General features: G+C 45.9%; 1 protein-coding gene across 1 annotated transcript; it reads left to right on the plus strand.

Moving 5' to 3' along the window:
* Positions 1-10246: 10246 nt before the first annotated feature.
* Positions 10247-20295, plus strand: TMEM86A (transmembrane protein 86A). Its single transcript, XM_017726568.1, has 3 exons — positions 10247-10297; positions 10814-11078; positions 15182-20295. The coding sequence occupies exons 1-3, from the start codon at positions 10247-10249 to the stop codon at positions 15607-15609; spliced, it is 744 nt and encodes a 247-aa protein (XP_017582057.1). The 3' UTR covers positions 15610-20295.
* The last annotated feature ends 261 nt before the right edge of the window (positions 20296-20556 follow it).

The following is a 20556-nucleotide window of genomic DNA, read 5'->3' on the forward strand; positions in this document are numbered from 1 at the left end:
CTGCTGCAGGCAGTGCTGTGGATTAAAGGCTTCATTAACCCAAGTATATCACTCAAGGCACACGCGCCTGTTGTTCAAAGCGTGCTTTGTGCGTTAAGACTGTGGGTCCAGCTCAGAAGTCTGTACTTACACATAACTCCTCTGAAAGGACAGAGATGCATTTCTTCCGTTCTCTTTTCCTGTCCAAGTATCTCTATCCAAATACACTGCGTGCGGCAGAACAGCCAAAGTTATCTTCTCTGTGGGTAACTTCATAGTGCTGAGGAAATAATAACTCCAGGGAAATTAGACTCTTAGAAAAAGATGGCATCAGGAACCCATCTTCTGTTAGCATATGGGAACTCTTGAACAGCAAAAAGATTATTAGTTACATAACTCCCCTCCTGGAGGCCTAAGTGGTTATTATATCAACACTTAATTTTTCTACTGTCCTTCATGTCACACAAAGCCCAGCAGATTTGTCATTACAACAGAGATGTAGATTTTGCTTACTGCAACATACACAAAATTAGGGTGATGGTTATTCCTTCTTCTAGCCTGCTTGTGCCCTTCCTATATCCATTTCTTATACTGCCATAATCTAAATAGCATTTCAGCTAATGACAGGTTTCTGTGTGACAGATGTGTCAGTCCAGAGCATCACTCCATGTAATGCTGGACGTGAACAAGTATCCAGGTGACACGGCATAGAAAACTATGTCTAGGAATTTACACACCACCAGAGCTGAAAGGCAGTAGATGGGCTGGGCAAGAGCTTTCCTGAAGATTTCAAGTGTTCTGGGGTGGGAAGGATTTCAGACACCAGCAGAGCCCAGGGGCTGACACCGCAGCCTGTGACTCAATAGTTGCACAGATCCAGTTTTGCTCTGGATAAATGCAACTTGCATCTCTTCTTGCGTTTAGTCAGTGTTGCAAGGCTGACTCTTGTATTGCAAATCTGCCTGTTAGTGAGGATGGTGGTTCTTTTGATTCACCTTGCTGTGATCCTATGGAAATGCCGTGTTTCTACCAGCAGGCTAGTCTTCTCCCAAACACTAATTCCTGTAGATTACTGCAAGACGTTCTTGCCAAAAGTGAGGGAAGATGAGACAACCTGTGTTACCAAATTGACCTTGAGGCTTTTGTTAAATTTGAATGAATGGTAAAGTTTCATGTCTTGCTTCTCACCAGATACCAGTTTTGGAGGCAGATATGGCATCATTTGGCATCAGGCATTAAATTTCCTGTTATGTATCAAAATGAGTGCATTTCTGCTGGTTGCAAGTAGCCTCTGATTGAATCATTGCTTGAGACTGAGAGAAGTTTGACATTAAGCCAGCTGCTCATTTTTCAGGACACTCTAGGCACACCAGACAGATCCTCAGATTTACGTGCCTCCCATGGCTCCAGCAGAACTGGGCTGAGGCCATGGCTTGGCTACTGTATCCTTATTTGCTTGTGTCTTTTGGGTTTTTTAGGGCATGGATATTAGTGCTGACTTGTGCTCCATTGCAGGAGGAAAAAAGCAAGTTTCGTGGCTTTTCCCTACAACCCTGATATAAAAGGAGTGTGATGACAAGGTTATCACTTAATTGATATTTATGAAGTTTCCACATCACTTGGTTGCATCTCTGGATTTGCACCTTCAATATAAAGGGCATAACCCTGGTAAGCAGCTGTACACTCATATGTGAGTGTGGTCTGCATTTGTTCATGCAGCCTGATTACAGCAGGGGTTTTGCAAGTGAAAGCCTTGGTGTATCAGTGTGAGTCCTGGGAGTGCATGGGTTAGTGTTTGTGCAGGTTAGTGTTTGCACCTGCCCATTCCACATCTGTTGAGACTGGCTGGGAAGATCCAATTTGTCTTTAGGTAAGTTGTGTGTGATACTGACTTATCCAGGTCACAGAATCTTGACACAAGAATAGATATTGGAAATAAAATCTGTGGCTCTGCTGTCATCCTTTGACCTTAACACCTTCCTGTCTCATAAGCATATCGATCCCATGATAACATGAGGAGGGCTGCTGCTTTTTTGTAAGGTACCAGAGCAGCACCTCTCTAAATACACATCTTTATTGGGATGCATTGCTATTTTTCCCTTCTGATTTTCTTTAATATCAGTATTTCACAAGCTTTCAAGCTGCAGGACATGATACACAGGTAGAGTAGAGCTTTTCATTCAGTTTCCTGATAGGCATAAGACAAGTTGAGCAGTGCCTCCTGGGCTTCCCAGCACAGCCCCACTTGCTTTTGCTGGTATTATTGCAGCCCCTTGTGAGGATTCACACAGTGAAAGTCTCTTGTGCAGAGCCACCAGCTTTCCCAGTCACTGGCAGCTGCCTTCCCCTCCTGTTTCAGCTCTTCCTTCCTGTTCTTTTTGCAAAAGCCTCACCTCTGGCAGGTGTGCAGCAGTCTGTTGTGTGAGCCAGAAAAGCGAGCTGCAAAAGTGCCTTTTGAATGCCTGAGGCGGTTTCACCCTTGGCATGTCTTTGGCAATGGCTGATAGGGCTGGTACAGCCTGTTGTGTGCCACCTGCCTTCTGGGCTACACTAATGGCTCTTTAGCTGTTCCTGCAAAGGGCTGTGGCAGCACCAGCTCCTGCAATGCCCTTCATTTAGACCCACATTATTCCCCACAGATTGTAGGTAAAAGGACATTTCTCTGCTGAAGAGGTTGGTTCTGGATGGAAGGGCCTCCCTTCCCTCACAAATGCCAATCCCTGGTGGCAAAGCAGCATGGGGCAGGGTAGAGCTTTGCCGAGTGCCCATTTTCCCTGGGTAGACATTCTTCCATGCATCCCCCCTGCCACAGCGAAATGACAGTGGCTGGGGCCCTCCAACAAGTACATAAATGTTGCAGTGGTTTGTGGGGTGCAAATAGGGCTGGAGATGGGAGATGCAGGCAAAAGATGGACTTCAGCCCTGGGAACAAAGCACTGTCTATGCAGATCCCTCTCTGCTATTACCTGGAGATTCAGCCTGCCCTTGGTGCTGGCAAGGAAAGAACTGACAGCACTCCCTGGGGTATTTTATTTTGGGTCTGCACCAGAGACTGGAGAGAGGCTCCAGTTTTGCCACACAGCTCTGGGGCAGATGTCAGTGGGTGGCACTTGTCTGTAGCAATGGGCATTGTACGGGGGTGCTGCTTTTTGCTCTGGCTCTGTGCCTTGCAGCTCGCCTGTTGGGCTCACCTAACACTGCTTCTTCCTGGGCAACAGAAGTCTGCACTCCTTTCACAGAAAAGTGTGATATAAATAATGATGAGTCTCCTGAGAATGCGTGCTTGTGGTCTGGAAGCCCTCCCCAGGATAAGTTGTGCAGACTTTTCTGTAAGCTGTAGAATTTTTTTATCTGGATTCTAGTGTGACAGGCTAAATAATTGCCCTTCCCATCCTGAGAGGAATTGCCTAGGACAGGTACCAACTGTGCATTTCAGGGTGCTGGCTGCCTGGCTTCTGAAATTCCCTGTGGCTTCGCAGCCTGCTCCTGATGTCCAGGGTAGCAGTAGGGATGTGGCTCCACCTGACCTCACTGAGGAAGGGTGTGTGCCCTTGCTGTGGCAGCACTGCAGCTCTGACAAGCAAAATGAAAAGACAGACCCATTGTGGTTCAGGTTTTTAAGCATTTGCAAGGGGTTCTTTTGTGAGTGTTACAGCAAAGGAAATGTTTGGAGAGGCTTGCTTTCTGCTACACAAAAGGGAAGATCTGGAATCTCAGGAGAGAAAAGCAGTCTTTGCTCTGAGATAAGATGCTGGCAGGCAAATACTATATTTTTGCTTTCATTTCTGAGAGCCATTGAGCTACCCTGAAAGCACTAGTCTCTGACAGCCCCTGCAGGCCTGAAGAGACTTTTGAACTCTTGACTAGTTGAACATTGTTAGTCCTTGGCAGTGGCATGTTATTGACCATACTCTCTGAAACTGCTGACAGCTATAGGATTGCTACAGATGCGGAGTCAGTCATTAGTACTGCAGGTCAAGAAGAGGTTTTTAAAATAGCCCTGCTTGTCGTCGTGTGCCAGTTTGGTAGACAGGACAGATGACTGGTAATGGAAAAAAGAAAAGCCACCCCCCAAAACCAAACCCCAGCAAAAATACGTACTTCCAAGCTGAGTCTTGAGTTCAGGGTGAATTGTATTTGTCTGCAATTTTTGTGAGTTAACATCAGCTAAAGAAAGGCTTCACCACCTTGAAGGCTTCCCTGCGGTCCCAGAAAGCCAAGGGCAGGTACCCCAGTGAGTTTGTAAGGTACTGGTGGGTGTAGCAGTATCTGACATCTTTGCCTGGCCTAATAGCAGTAGGTCCTGGGTAGTGCAGGAAGGTCCCAGAGACACTTGCATAGCTCATTAGCTGAGCTAACAGGATTTCGTCTTCTATTCCGTACAGGAGATAACTTTATGGATACTGTAACTTCCTTAACTGCTGGAGGGAACACCGTGGTCCAGTGTCTCAAGAGAGCTTTGCGCAGTCACGGTTTAAAAGGCAAGAAGTAGGAGTGGGCTTCTCTTGCAATACGTGGCACAAGCTGTGCCCTGGTGCAGTGGGGTGATTTCCTTGGCTCCAGAACCACCTAAATCTACTTCAGGCTCCTGAGGGACTGTTCCCTACATTTCTAAAGCCTCCTGCAAGGAGTCTTTTGAGGGCGAGACCCCAGTTTCCCATTTGTGACTTTTTACATACCGGGTGTCTGCAGATGCATGTTTTTTATCTTACGGGTGTAGCAGCAGAGAGCTGCAATGTCCAAGAGCTCCCAGGTCACAGCAGCTGCTGAGCCAGCCTGGCCTCATCAGCTGCCCTGTGAGTGTGGTCAGTGTGACTGCTCAGCACCCAGCGTGTTTTGCATTCTTCTCCCTTAAGCACCTGAAGACAAGACGGGGCTGCTGTTGTACTTACGCTGCAAGAGTGGTGTCTGCAATCTCGTGTTGCCGGCGCTGTCACAGCACGAGGAGCCTCGTTCATGTGCTCCCTGGCTCTCCTGGCACAAACCACCCCATTTTTGATGCTCAGCTGGGTGGCTGTGCCGTGCCCTGCGGTGCCCGGGCGTGCTGCCTCGCTGCGGGGAGTCAAGCTGCCATTCCACCTGGGAGAGGCTGGCACAGGCAAACATTGCCCTGCTGCCAGGCATCTGCAGGGAAACTCGTGCTTCTCTCTGCATCTGAGGGGAAGTCGCTCGTCTGGAAGGTTTTAACCTCGGTGCTGACAGCTTTTCATCCCCTCCATTGTTAAACTGGAGATTAGGTTGAGTGTTAATGTAAATGCTAGTTGGGTAGCATTTTGGCTTGGTGGTGAAAATAAGTTTTGTTGTGGTTCTTGTTCCTGCATGCAGCTGTGTCTGGAGCAGCCCAGGGCTGTGCACAGGGGCCCTTGTTAGATGCCAGTTTGATTGATCCTCACCCACTGCCTGCTCCTCTGTGCCTCCACCAAAGGGTGACTTTTCTGGTGCCAAGAATTTGTGCAGCAATATAGCTGAGTTCACAATCCAAGAACTGTGAGGGCCTGTGCCAGTTTTTTAATTGTATTTTTCTGGCAAATAGCCATTGCTTGGTCTTAAGAAAAAGAAGTCAGGTATTTCTAGCTCTCAACCCTGTGTTAGTCTGTTGTGGAGCAAAGCTTGGAAGTACAGCTGGACCTTATTTTGCTTAACTGAGGTGGGGAAGAGAGTACCCAGGCTGCTGGAGTAGAGGGAAGAATGACAAAAACCAACAAATCAGCCCTATTTTGCAGGAGTTGAAGAGACCCTGGGGGTGGAAGAGCTGCCTTGGACACTCATGTGTCTGAGCTGGGAGGAGAGAATGGTCCTTTTGAAGGCTGGAAGTATTCAGACAGAGTCCTGATATTTTGGCTTGTGCTGAACAACAGAGGCTCCTGTCAGACAAAACCATGATTTTTTGACCCCTTGCAAACAGGTCTGACTGAACAGTTGAGCATGTGCTGAGTTTCACTGCATTAACCCTGTGGGAGAAACAGAGGCCTTGAGTTGTGCTGGGGAGTGCCAGAAGCTGCAATAAAGACCTGGCAAAACTCATTGCATGGCATAAGCACGATGAAGACAGGATTATCAGCACACAAATTCTTCCAAAGGCAAATCATGTACCATCTTCTGGGTGATTTATTTGCTGTTTTACAAATCCATTTTAGATGTAGCCTCTACGATCTTGTCTCCACTTGTGGGGAGGAGGGTTCATCTATCACCCTGAATTTCCTGCAGCATGTGGAGCCTGTTCAGGAGCCATCTGCCTTGGATGCTTGGCCCTTGGCATCTCCAGCACGAACATAAACCCTCTTATTAATTGCGAAGATACATTGCACTAACACAGTATTTCAGGCAGGTTGACTGGCTGGTTCAATAACTCTTCGCCACCCTTCATAACAAGCACTTATTTTCAGTATTTTATTGAGGAGCAACTTGGGACATGTACAAGCCAGTACCTTCCTTGACAAATGGCAATAGGCAATCGGTTGTCCCCCTGGAGCATGTTTGCTCCTGCAGGAGAGCAGAGCTGGAGAGGCTTGCAGAGAGCCACGTATTCTGGACATTGAGAAACAGGGGCCATGGGATTGCAGTGGCAGCAAACATGGCAACAAAACCAAATAAATATTTATTGGCACACAGCTGGGGGTGAGAGCTATTGTCACAGTAGGGTAGAACCAAGGCAGGATCCATGATGCTGGATGCCAAAAGCCAGGAGGAGCAGCTCAGACACAAAATGGTGCAAGGCTGATGGGAGGGCTGGGTGGAGGACAACAGCCCAGCTTTTTTTGGCCAGCACACACAGTTGTGCTTGAGTGTTGCTCAGTGGAATAGCTGGGGTATTATTTTTACAGCACTTTTTCTGGAAAGCAGCATTTTGCAGCCCAGTGGGTGTGAGCCATATCCCCACAGCAGGTTGGCACACAGCTGGTGTCTGTATACTCATCTTCTGTGCAGGCTGATTTAGGGGACTTTGCAGAGAGAAGAGCATTCGTTGATACTCCACATTGTTTCCTGGGATCAGTGCAAGGCTTAGGAACAGTGAACTCTGTCCAACTTAAGCATTTTAATGCAACAAGCTTCTGATGTTCTTCTGTGCCTCAGGAGGAAGATGTCTCCCTCCCTGTGGCAGCTGGATTTGCTTTCCCACTTGTGACATAGATACAGACAATTGTCTCCAAAATGTTAAAGAAAATCAGGGCACTGTCTTATAAATGTCTCTGTGGATGGGGCTTATTCTGGAGTAGAGGAGCCAGGTGTAAATTTTGGCTTGGTTATGTACCTGCAGCAGTCAGCACAGGCTGTATGCAGCAGTATTTCAAACTGGAGCAGAATGAGTACAGACAAAACAAGAAGGGGTGCTGTAAACCTATGAACACCTAGGAAGGTGGATATCCAAGCCCTGAGCCTCCAGAGAGCTCCATGTGCCAGTACCATGTTCTATTTGAAGATCACAGAATCACAGAATAGCTGAGATTGGAAGGGTCCTCTGGAGATCATCTGGCATCTTGGTGAGAGCCAAGACACAACTTCCTCCTAGTCTGCCCAAGTCTTGGAGGGTTTAATTGGATTTGGTTAGATACAGATAATTTAATAAATAATACTTCTACTGTAATTCTACAAATACAGAGATAGTGGCTTTACAGCAGTTTAAACTAACTTTAAAAGACTCTAAGTAACTTAGTAGTCATAGCAGTTAAGAAAAAGCCCTGAATTTTGCTCAGTTTAGAAACTCAAAACTTGGAAATACTGCCTTGTTATTGCACTCAAGATACTTTCTGTACTGCATTTCAGCACAGAGTAAATTAGCAGTGGCAGGAGAAAAGAATTGGGAAGAAAAATGCAATAGAATTTGTGACAAAATGGTGAAACCCAGCCTAAAGCCATGACAATCACACACATCAGCAAAAAGGATCTTGTCACCTCCATCAAGTGCTTCCTTTTCCAGCCCCATCTCACATTCTAACTCTGAGACACAGGGACAAAGGAAATGGGTGGTTTAATCCAATTTATCCACACAGCCAAGAAATAATGTTCCCTTCCCTGTGGTACAGGCCAATCCCGTCATGGATTATATGCTTGGCTTTCCTCAAGCCACAGCTTCCAGTCATGTTGGTACATGGTTTTCCAATACCAGTCTTGACTTGTCCTTCAGGTGGCAAATTGCCGCATCACCTCTTTCCAAGCCTCTGCCACATGACCAAATGGAGGACAATCTCCAGCCTCACCCTCTGGTTGCCTCAGTTTTTCTTGGAGGATTTTTCCAAAGTATTTCCAGTGCCACTCATGAGGCTCTCATCTTGGTCAGAGCCATAGAAGAGGCTCCAGTGAGCTGCAGCATTCAGTGGTGGGCAAGGGCATGGCTGGGAATAACTCATGTGAAGTATACTTGGAGAAAAAAGTGTAAAGAAATAAAGTGTCAATGATTAGAGACCTGTAGCCCTTACAGAAGTATGAGGTCATTCTTACACGAGGGTTCTATAATTCTTATGCATGAAAAATTCCTCAATTATCATTAGGATGGAAATAATACAAACCATTATTCTAAAATAAAGCTTCTGGGCTTGCAAAATTCACATTCAGATAGTGAGAAAAGGTAATTTTAAGCTTACCAAGCAAATATAATAATTCTGCACAAGTGTGTACCTTAGCTTCAGTAAGGCAAGGTTCCTGGGGAAATGACAAGTGTAATTAAAACCATTAAAACCAAGCCTCATCATGTGTGCACACAGGGGAGGGCAAGCTGTGATGGTAATGGTAACTGCTCCTAGCAGACGTTTTTCTGTTAATATGAGGTATTAAATAAAGCTTCCCATGTTTATTAACCCAAATACCCTCCTGTATGCTTCTACGCACTCTCTCCCCTACAATACTTGATAGTTCGCAGGCAACCCCAGTACTGTGAGACTAGATGTGCTTCTATGACTTTTATTTCAAGTTCATTTCTTATTTGCTGCCAGAATTTTCCCAAGGAACGCAGACAAGGAGTAGTAAATGGTGATTAATTTAGACAGCCTAAGTAGAGGACTCATGACAGCTCCCCATGTAATACAAGAAAGTTAACGGCTTGCTGATGTCCTTTTGTTAGGGAATTGTGTAGCCTGGTTGTTTAATGGAGTGTTTAAAAATTGTGTTGGCAATAGCGTATGAATAATGTATGATGAAATACCTTACTGCCAAGAAACTGCTGATATGCTGGGGAAATTTCCATCAGATGTGAGAAAAATTTTGAAGGCACTGTCTTCTTGGGATGCCCTTTATTTATAGCCTCACTGCTTCAGAGATTGCATTCCCTTTGTAAATACTGCATGTGAAGATGCCCTCCATTGCCTCTGCCTCTGTCTTCCAACTCCACCTGACTCTGTGTGCTTGTTCCCGTAAAAGCTCTGGAATTTTTATGAGATTATGACCTGAGCACTGTAAGCATGGAATGTTTCCTGTGCAATCTCCACCTGTTCTAGGTATCTGCATCAAGGCACCCTGCATCAAAGGAAGATGGACTCTGGTCATGGCAATGTCCCATGATGCAGGAAGCAAAAAAAGGATCAAGTTGTTTGGGAAAAAACCAAAAGACCAGTTTGGACTTCACAGTGTAAAATCACTTTGGATGCCAATAAATTTTCCCGTGTCCTCCTCCACGGAGGCAGGAGGCCTCTGTGGGCTCTGGCCATGAGTAGTGGGAAGTCATTGTGATATGAAGCAAATAAATCTTGCTTGACCAAAGAAATGAGAGGACTGAGAGTGAACCCCTGCTTGCAGGGGAGCTCTGGGGGTTGCACTGCCTTAGGTGCAAGAGGAAACAAGCCGCCTGTAAGACTCCAGGACACAGCTCAGGCAGGCATGGAAACAGTTACAGTCTTTTCCTTTGCTCCTTGTTTTGGCCCTCAGCTCTTCTCCAGGGAGCAAATAAAATCATAGCTTTGTTTCTCACGTGGCATTTTCCCCACCTGCACTGAAATGCAGAAATGTGAGGAGGGCAAGTGAACACAATACGTATCACTGTGCAGAGTAGTCTCAGCTGAGTGTTTGTCAAGAGCAGACCCAGCTTGTGGAGTCTGTAGCTCTGTGCCCTGCCCCTGCTTCGTGGCTTTGTTATGAGTAGCCAAGTGCTTGTGCTGCTTTTTTGTGTCTGTATTTACACAGTAGAGCCCTGAGTCAAAACATTTCCTGCAATATGGGTACTGTATTATTAGTGTAATGCTAGAACAAAGCCACATGTGGTTGATGTTGGTATTAGTCAGCCGAGGAAGTTACATCCTCACCTGGGAGGTTGATGTGTTGGGTTTTGAAGCTCGTGATGCCAACAGCAAGCCCCAGGCATGAGGCTACAGGGCAGGAGAAAGAATGGGTTAGGAGAGAGGTTGTATCCTCAGGGTGATCTGCAGCCGGCTAAGCAGGTGGATTTGTGAAAATGGGAGAGAAGATTTGTGCCTTTGCTGGCTTGTTTGCTGCTGGGGTATATCTGGGCATGCAGTATTTCCACAGCTCCAGGAAAGGTGTATAAAAAGGGTTAGTCTAAACACATGATAGGTGACACGGAGCACCGGAGCAGTTTGACTGATGGCCTAAATATTTTCAGTGGAACAAATAAAGAGAAAAGGTATCTAAAACTTCTTCCAAATCCACCATCTAAAGCCCATCCTGCCAACCAAGAAGTGTTTTTAGCAGAGAGAGTCACAAAGGTCTAGGCAGAGGATCATGGTCAAGTTCAACCAGCATTTCTTGGGGTAGGAACACTGCCAGCTGACAGTATATGGAAGAGCAACTTTCAAAAGGAAGGAGACAGTTCTGTTATGAAGTTTATTCCACTGATGCTTCTGATGATCCTATTAATTTATCTTTTTTCAATGTTTGTTTTCTTTAGGTGAAGAGCGAAGGCCCCAAACTGGTCCCCTTCTTTAAAGCCACTTGTGTCTATTTTGTCCTCTGGCTGCCAACTTCCAGCCCCTCCTGGTTCAGTGCCCTCATTAAATGTCTGCCCATCTTTTGCCTGTGGGTTTTCCTTCTGGCTCATGGAATTAACTTCTTAGTGTCACACCGGAGTGCCAGCCGCATCCTAGCGGGACTCATATTCTCGGCAGTAGGAGACGCCTTTCTCATCTGGCAGGAGCAAGGCTACTTCATTCATGGTGAGTACAGTGTCAGTCCTAAGGGGATGCCATGGAGCCCAGCTGTTACCCTCTTTATTTAGTAATGAGTTGCTGGGCCACATGTTTTGTTTATTCATGTACAGCTTAAGCCCCGGGCGCTGGGAAGCACTCACCCCTTGACTAAAATCCATCATGGTTAGAGGAATCACATAATGGATGAGTCTTTCTCTTGAGCTTCTCTTGAGGTTAGAGAGGTAATTGGGTCAGGTTTGGTTTCCTGGCATGTGTCACAGCATCTGGGCTGGCTGGAGTTGAGAAGGTGGCATGGCAGAATCCCTGGGGAAGAGAAGGAAATGCTCATGTCACTTGTCTGCTCCCATGAAGCTACAGGAAGTATTTACCTCCTATCTCTCTGCACGAGATCTGTCAGCCCTTTGCTGTAAGGATTGGGAATGGGACACCTTGTGCAAAGGTCCTCAGTGGAAGACAGGTGGAGAGGACATTTATGTTTTGATAGACAAGCCCATAGCCTGAGGGAGGCATTAAGTGGATGACACAAACCAAAGCAGAAGAAATCTTGTCCTACTTGCATGTTCATCAGTGTGAATTATGCAGCCTGTTGTACAAGACATGTCTGTTTTGCAAAACATTTAAATGATGGTCAGTCAAGGACAAACCTTACCACAGTGGTCTGTTTTCTCTACAGAAAGATCCACATCTCTCAGAGCAAAACGAGCTTGGTTTATTTTGCTAGTTTGCAGACTGGAACATAATGATTCAGATTAATCATTTAAAGCCACGTTGAACCTGCCTGCAGCAATGCTCTCCCTGGCCTTGGACTGTCACAAGAAATCAGCAGCAGTTGAGTCCTTCACTGAACTGACTGCTGGGGTTCCTAAAGTTAATTTAACCAGCACAGGGATCTCACATAACACCCACCATGAACTGACTGCTGTGACTGTCCCACTGGAAAATGTGATGAGACGAGGGACTTTTTCTGACTTGTGCTGTTGTCAGCTCTGAAAGTCAAAGGCTTATTTTTTCCCCTCTCTCATGAGGTTAGTATTTAGTTTTATTCTGGGATTCCCACAAGCTCTTTCTTTATGAGAAGGAAGTGTGTGCAGTGCCAGATATGAAAGGCCAAATGCTCTGAATGTGGTTTTAATTCTTCCCAAAGGCTTATCCCCATCCCATTAAAAGTTTATGTAAAAATGTTTACTGATTTTGCTGGGGTTTGGATTAGACACTGAGGATTGGACCTATCTGGCTGAACCTCAGCCACGTTGCTGAGGAGCGCCAGCTTTCTCAAGGTGCCATCCCTTTTGTGCTGAGTGCTGACATTCCCACTGATGGGCCTCCTCCCAACAGGAGTACCTGGCTCAGTTGCCTCAGACCAACTGGTTTTGCCTCCTGGAGTTGCTCCTTAAGCTATGGCTTGGAAAACATTCAAGGCCCAGATCTCCCCATGACCATTTTCATATATGGACTGTTCTGCGCTTCTCCATTCCTGTGTAGCTGATATATCTCAAAGTTCCATCTCCAGTTTACTGCTAGAGGAAGGTTAACCAGTCACAGCAATTCAGCATCTGTTTGATGTGTTTTAATCTGCAAATGAGTCAGATTTTCAACCCTAACCTCACAACTGAGAAGTTTTGCTTTGTGGGTTTAGACACATTTTTTCTTCCTAAGGAGAAGAGAAGCTCTGTTGGAGCATTTTGAAAAAATCAGCCCACTGAGCTACTGCCTTCTGTAGGGAAGTGTTAAAATTTGTATTTCAGATATAAGCAGATAAAGTGCGCTGCTCCACTTCATCCTTCACCTTGCCTGCAAAATGTATTTTCTCCTATTTAAAACTCATCAGGTTGCTGTTGCTGACAACAATATTTTTGACGTTGTCAGTTGTGAGAATTTGAAGTTTCAGGAGAGAAGAGGAAATACTAGATAAAAATGTACATTCTGTTCAATTTCTGCAGTTTTTGGACTGAAAAGGGTTGGAAACTGGGCTCATTTGAAAAGCTTTTGAGACAATGAGTTTATAAAAGGACGTTTGTTCATTACTTTATAGGGAAGCGAGAGCCTAGGAACCTACTCCTGGCACACTTGACTTTTTTTCATTTTTGCTGTTTCAGTCCATTAATAACATGCTATTTCCTGACTAGTGTCTTACTGCATGTAGAAGATACTTTACAGTGTTAATATCCACCTCCTTTGATAGCAGGCACTTAGAAACAATTTATGCATTTGGTGAAGAAGGCAGGGACTAGCAAAAAGGCCTTATTGCCAGCCTGAGGAAACCCAGGGGAAGAAAAGTGGACAGAGAGAAGGGCTGATCTCCGTGATGTGGTTGAGAGGACCAAGCTAAAGTCTGAGAAATGCAAGAGAAACGCACCCCCTTCCCCGTGCAGCCATCACAGATTTCCCAGGTCCTGTCTTGATTTGTGGGTGTTGAATGAGTAAACCTGGGAGCTGACTCCCTTTTTTGTGACCAGCCTCACCACATATCATGAAACTCCTCCTGCCTTTGCAGGTTTTGTTTGCCTGCTGCATCCTGTCCTCTCCTCCTCCTCCTCCTCCTTGCTGCCAGATGCCTGCATGAAGGATAACACATTCTTCAGTTCCCTGTTGCAGAATGCTCCATATAATGCCATTGAAGGAAAAAACATTCCTTAGTGCTAGGGTGACATACCTTTCCTATCCTTACCACCTCTCTGGGCTCTAACCTATCCCGCACTATAACCCTATAAAAAGCTCTTGTCCTAAATCCCTTCTCAGTTTCTTCAGTGCTGTGCCCATGAAGTGCAATAGCTCTGTGAAACATCAGCTTCTCGTTGCCCTCTTTTGTGCTTCTCTTCTTTCCCCTTCACACTGTCCGTTTTCTCCAGCCTCACCCTGCAAAACAGATCCCCACCAGCCCCCTCCCTCCTGTGGATTTCCTTTGCATCCCACCATGGCTGAGCTCTCAGTGGGTGTCTGGTCTGGTCCTCCCCAAAGGCAGGGAGACACTTCCACTTCCTTGAGCTGCCTCAACACAAGAGCAGTTGGATGAAACAACGTCTTCCAGCTGCAGGTTTTTGTGACTGCCCTTTACACCAGTGCATCATGTGTTAAAAGTGAGCAAGTGTACTGCTGAAGGACTCAGCTTCCCAGATCCTTTTCTCCATTTCATGCTTTTGAGCTGCATGAAAACTTCCAGCTCCTCTAATAACCCTGCCAGGATAAAGCTGGAGAGCCTGCAGCTGCACCATGTGTGGGTCTGGGAACCAGAAGACCCAAGGAGCTGAGCTCTGTTTGTGGCCCATTATCTACAGTTGTCATGACAGCTTGGAGGCAGCAGCTGTACCAACACATTGGGACATATTTTTGTCAAATGGATTAGTGGCAAGTGCATAATATATGGGCAGCACCTTCCAACACCCACATCTGGCATTTCTCAGGGGTGTTGCACTTCAAAGGGAAGCCGGCATTTTATTTTCCCTGTTTGATTCCTGGTAAGGTTCATCTGAATCTTGCAAATAGCCATAAAATTGTTGGCAGATCACATTGGTGCGGTCTCTGAAATATGCCAGCTGCTTCTTTCCAGCTTAGGTTTCTCCCAGCTATGGGCAGAGATGGAGTAGAAGCCAGATTTAGTCCTTGAGTGCCTTTGGGTTTGTGGCTAAATACGGGCAGGCTTTGTGTCTGGGTTTGGAGGCATTAGTGTCTTTTGTCATGTTTTGTTCCTACACTGCTCTGATTCCAGTCTTCCTGTTCCACTCATGACCTATGAGCAAAACACTATGGATAGTTAGAGGGGGTGATTTTTGGTTTGCCTTGCTCCCAACCTTCCGCCCAAAACGGGAAGAGGAACTACCTGAAAAACAAGCTCAATTCCTTCTGCAGCAGTTTAGTTCACCCGGCCTCTCAGCAGAAAGGCTTTTATCACAGCAGAGCTGTACCTGGGTGTTGTGCTGGGGCTTTTATTTATGTTGGGGGCTTGGTGCTATCTCCATGTATGGATTTTCGTAATAAAATAGTCCTGAGTGGTCAGTGTGCTTCTCACTGGTAGTGTTAACGGGGTAACACTGCAAGGAATATCTTCTTCTGCTACTGACCGCCAGTCACTGTTGAAAGGTCACACTTCCTGTGTCACTGCCTCTCTCCAGGTCTGCTGATGTTCGCCATCACACACATCCTGTACTCTTCAGCCTTTGGCATGAAGCCTTTGGACCTCAAAGCCGGCTTGCTGATGGCCATTGTTTCCAGCTCCTGCTATGCTTTCCTGTACTCCTACCTCTCGGGCCCGTTCACCTACCTGGTGGCCGTCTACATCGCCCTGATCGGCTTCATGGGCTGGCGGGCGATGGCGGGCGTGCAGCTGTGCAACGACCTGTGGACGTGGACCAAGCTGTCGGCCTGCGTCGGCGCCATGCTCTTCATGGTGTCCGACCTCACCATCGCGCTCAACGAGTTCTGCTTCCCCGTGCCCTACTCGCGCTTCATCATCATGGCCACGTACTACGCAGCCCAAATGCTGATCGCGCTGTCGGCTGTGGAGACCAGAGATGAAGAGGACTTCAGGAAGAGGAGCTAGGCAGAGTGCCAATAGGCTGTGAACACATGGGTTATATCTCAGGTGCTGTAGCTGCATTCACCCCTGAGAGAGATCTCCATTTCTCTAGGCACACTGGTGATGTTGATTTTGCTTCTTTGAAGCATTACCTTTGGGAATTACTTTTTTTTTCAATGGCTTTCTCTGATTACAGCTTACTTCAGTGTGGAGTCCACATCAGAAAGCTTAGACTGCCCCTGCAGTAGTTACTCATTCAAATTTTCCTCCTTGGAAGTGCTGTACTACTGCATTTTACTTGTTAAGTCTTGAAATTGATGCCGAATATCTGGGAAGAGGAGGGCTGGTGGAAAGGAGGTTTGGCCATGCATGGTGCTAAAAGGCTTGCTCTTGAGTGTAGGCAGACAGGCACAGATCTCTGCTAAAGTCATAGGTAAAAATTAATTTAACCGATGTTTGTCTCTTTTTGTGCATTACAAACTTAGTATGCAAACTGGAGCTATGGAGGGAGAGTAAAACCAGCATATCCAGCTGGGAGCTGAGCTCTGGAGTCAATGACAGTGTGTGGGGCAGTACCCAGCAGAACCAGCATGAAAGTAGAACCCTAAGCTGAGGGCACAGAGCAAGAGGTGTGCTGGCAGTGCTGTGTGCTTTGACTGCAGTGATCACTGCTCCAGGGCAGGTCTCTAGGTGCAAGTCAGCATTGCTGCAGGTGGCAGAACTGTTGAGAGCAGGAGTTTGGTGGGATTTCAGGGACATCTTGGTAGCCAGGCCAGCGTGTTCCCCCTCGCCACATGCACACAGTTACACGGTGTCTGCAGCCACCAGTGAGATGTAATGGGCACACGAGGAACTTTGATTTTTACAGCAGAACTTACTCATTGTCTTAATGTATGCCCTAATTATCCTTAGTGTGGCAGACAGGCGTCTAATCTTTATGCCTTTTTTCCCCAATGTCCTAACAAGTAATATTCCATGTACCCATTAAGTTTTAGTAGCACTTTCAGTAGTACTTTTTAGTACTGCTGCCTGCAGTATCTCAGATATTTGTGTGAGCATTTCCTGTGATCAAGGCCCTGATTTTGGATGTAGTTTGCCTTGTTTTGCCAGCTGGTGGTAGACGATCCTCCTTTCACCACTTCTTTTTTTTTAGAAAGCCCCTTTTCAGCAGAGCTTCCTGAAAAGCACTGTCCTTTGTGTTCAAAACGCCTGCCACTTCCTTCTCAAACTCACATGGACTCACATAGAACCCTGCTAGCTTTTCCCTTGTGTTGAGAGGTGCTGAGTGGGTCTCCTGCTCCTCTCCAGCCTCACCTGGAGTGCCTGGCAGGGAATAGGCATTGCCTCCCCATGAGTTCTCCATCAGTGCAAATGCAGCCAGTATTACAAAAATCGAGGTTAACCCCCCTGACCCCGTGGAGGCATCTGCTGCTTTTCAAACAGGGATCAGAAAGGTCAGCTGCATTATGAAGAGGGAAAGCACTGTAGGTAGCACAGCCCCGTGTAATCCCTTCCCTTTACTGCTGTTATGTAATACTGTCAGTATTCATTCACTGGCACATCGGGGCCTGCCTGGAGTAAACAGCTAAGGGAATTTAGAGCCATAAACCATCTTCATTCATCAGCATTGCTTATCTCGTGGCCACAGATTGAACCCTGCAGTGTAGCTCTTTGCAGATGTCACCTGCTGTTACTCAGCTCAGCTGTTTGCAAATCTCCTCCTGCAACAGACTAACCCAGCTAAGAGGAACTCCAAGCATTTGGGGTGAACCCCACCATCCTCCCAGCATGTGAGCAAACGGCACACTGAAGTCTTTGAGTCACAGCTCCTTGGCATGGGTCAGTCCTGCACACTCAGTCCTTAGCTGGCAGTTCTTCAGAGGAACCCCCCACATCCTGAGCTTCCCTTTGCTTTGAGGGAAATGCTTGTGTGATAAAGTAAGCTTTATTTAACAGTCTTGAGTTTTGATTCTCTTTGTTTTCTCTCTAGAAATGAGTAGTCTTCAACTTCCTGAAAATAGCTGAGTTGCTTTTTTGTCTGCTTTTTCTTCTTGGCTTGCTTTCTGTCCTGCTCTACCGTCAGGCACTGGCTACTTGCAGAATAGAGTCTTGATGTGTTATTAGGAGGCCTCTCCTCTCCACTGGCCATCAGAGGTGCAGTTTCTGGTGGCAGAGGTCTCTGGGTGGGACAGCAGAAACTTGTGCAGCCCAAATGGGCTGTTGTTCCCTTGCGATCCTGTAACAGGTCACCTGGAGTGACCTGGCTGGGACTTACTGGCCAGTCACACTGGCTCCCTCTCTGCTCCATCCAAGGTGCTGCAACAGCTTCAGCCTTCCTGGGAATGAGGCAGAGCCCTCAGCATATGAAGAGGGTCCTGACTGGCTTGGAGGTTTGCCAGCAAAGGCTCTTAATCTTCAAAATCTCCCTCTGGCTCTGCATTCTTCTTTCTAATTCATATTACTTGAACGAGACCATTTTCCTGGAGGCTCTTTCCTGCTGGGAAGAGACCAGCTGCTGTGGACAGTGATCTGACACAATTTTGAGATGCCTAAATCCCGAGAAGCACTAAGCAGTTGCTGGCAGTCTGTTAAATAACTTTTCTTGGGATTAAAACTGTTCCCTCAACCCCAGCAAGGGTAATCTTCACTCTGAAATAGAGCAAACAAGGAGTGCTGTTCATATGTAACAAATGGCGTTGCTGTCTGTGGCACTGCCTTTGTGGACCTTCCTGTTGCATCTTTGCACTGTAAAACTGGGAGGTTTGATCAATTCTTCTCCTTTTCAGGAGTACAGTCCTTGAGAAGCCCCCAGTCTTTGGCTCAGCAACATTACAGAGGGAATGAAGCCTCCCAGGTGGTGTAGTGTTCCTGCCCCAGCAGGCAGCTCCTTTTGTTGCTAAGCCCAGAGGCTTTCTTTTCACACTGCTGTATCCAAACATCCTTCTGCAATCCCTGTCTGTGGTCACTTGAGCTTACACACGTGGTCTGGTTACTTTCTGTAGTTATCCCCCACTTAGAGATCCTTTGGCTCTTTATTTGGACTTATAAAAGATGCAGCACGTTTACTTCAGCCTCTTTGCCTAGGCAGATCCTCCTTGCACAGAATTCCCAGGGAAGTCAAAGAAGCAGTGCTAATTGCAGCTTACTTTTAAATGCTAGTAATGCTTCTGGGCTGAGTCACAGCGTGATGCTCATGAAGAAATGGCAGGTCAAGAAGAACAAAGCCAGGGGATTTTCACAGCTTTACTCTTACTCTGTGCTGAATACCTGGCTTCTTACTCCTCCATAGTGAAGCAACTGTAAGACTGATTGGTTTAAGAATTACTCTAACATGGCTTTTGAGTAGATTGCTGAGGGTTTCATATTGTATTCAGTGGAGGTAATTAATATATTTTTACACAAGTTTATAAAATTCCCAGGAGGAACTTTGCAGAGTTTATAGTGGCTCTTGAAAGTTTTCCAGTCCCGTAGTTTGTCACTAACACCTGTATTTTCAGCTTGCTATTGTGGTATTTCTGGGAGCTGTTCTGGAAGAAGCAAATCAAAGCAAACAGCAACTGTAGAGCTCAGTGGGCAGGTGCCTCTTTGCTTGGTTTCTGGATATAGACAGGGGGTCTTTTAAGCAGAGGCATCATAACTGTGTTCTTGGAAGAGGATGGGAAGTTGCTGACTTCTCATGACAGAAATCCTCCTGGGTAATTCTCCTGCCTTTTATCCGTACTCACTCCTTTTGTGGCCTTTGGTAAGTCACTTAAATTTTCTGGGGCCAGGTCCATATCTGGTGTATGAGGGCCAGTGCTATGCCAACTTATCACAGCAGGGGACCAGGCCCTCACCCCCTTCTAAAATGGATATATTAGCCCTTACCTGCCTCACAAGGATATTGTGAGGATTGATACTCATGCAGCATTCTGAAGATGTAAAATGCTATGTAAATCCTAAGTATTATCCAACTTTAATGTTAAAATTGCTTTTAGGGATCTGCAGGACTTCTCTTAAAGCGTGGAATATGTGACTGCCCTTTAAATTTGCATCAGATAGAAAGAAAATGCAAAATATTTATTCATGCTGGTTAACAGGATGGGCTCAGCTACACTTGAACTCTAAGGAAGGTTTAGCTTAAAAATCGGAACTCTCTAATTTCAGTTTTGCAAATGGTTTTTAGGTCTTCTAAAAGCCTTGACCAAATTCTTAGATGCCAACCTTGCATCCAAATTTTGCAGTCTGGTCTTGTCCCTGACTGTTAGCAAGAGTAAATATAATCCAGGCAAAACAGAGTACCTCACAGTCTGCAGTGGCTGTTGAAAAAACTGGAACAGAAAATGAAGTCATTCTGTTCATCCTTCAGTCTGCAGAAGGTCAGATGGGTTTCGTGAGACAACTTTCAAAGGGATGTGTAATTTCTCTGTAAGTTTTACTGGCTTTAAAATCAGCAGAGAGGGAAAGCCTTGATAGAATCAATAAGGTCGGCACATCCTTCTTGAATTCCTTTCTTTTCACCCGAATTAAGGAAACAGTGGGTTTTGTAGCAAAGGAAGTGCTTGTACCACCAGTCCTATAGCCCAGAACAAAAGCTGATCCAGAAATATGGCACTCAACCATCACCATGTTCTCAACTAGGATAAAAATGCCACTGTTCACTGATCTAAATCTGGACCACAGCTAGAAACTACCTAGTTCTTGTAGCACTAGCTGCTGTACAAACACAAATGAAGGTAAGGAATTACACACCAAGGAATATGAGCTGTGTACATGTGAAATGGACCATAATTTTGAAGCAGCTGCAGTAAAATCTTAATATGAACTCAGAAGCAAACACAATGCAAATTTTTATGGTTTCTTTAAAATATTTGATGGGTTTTCATTTTCTTAGTTTGGAGAAAATTTTCTTAATATTATTTTATTTTTGCTCTTAGCGTAAAGAATAAAAATACACAACTCGAGACAGACTACAAATGAAAAAAAGGTGGC

This window comes from Corvus brachyrhynchos, unplaced genomic scaffold (assembly GCF_000691975.1).
Source record: "Corvus brachyrhynchos isolate BGI_N302 unplaced genomic scaffold, ASM69197v1 scaffold62, whole genome shotgun sequence".
Taxonomy (NCBI): Eukaryota; Metazoa; Chordata; class Aves; order Passeriformes; family Corvidae; genus Corvus; species Corvus brachyrhynchos.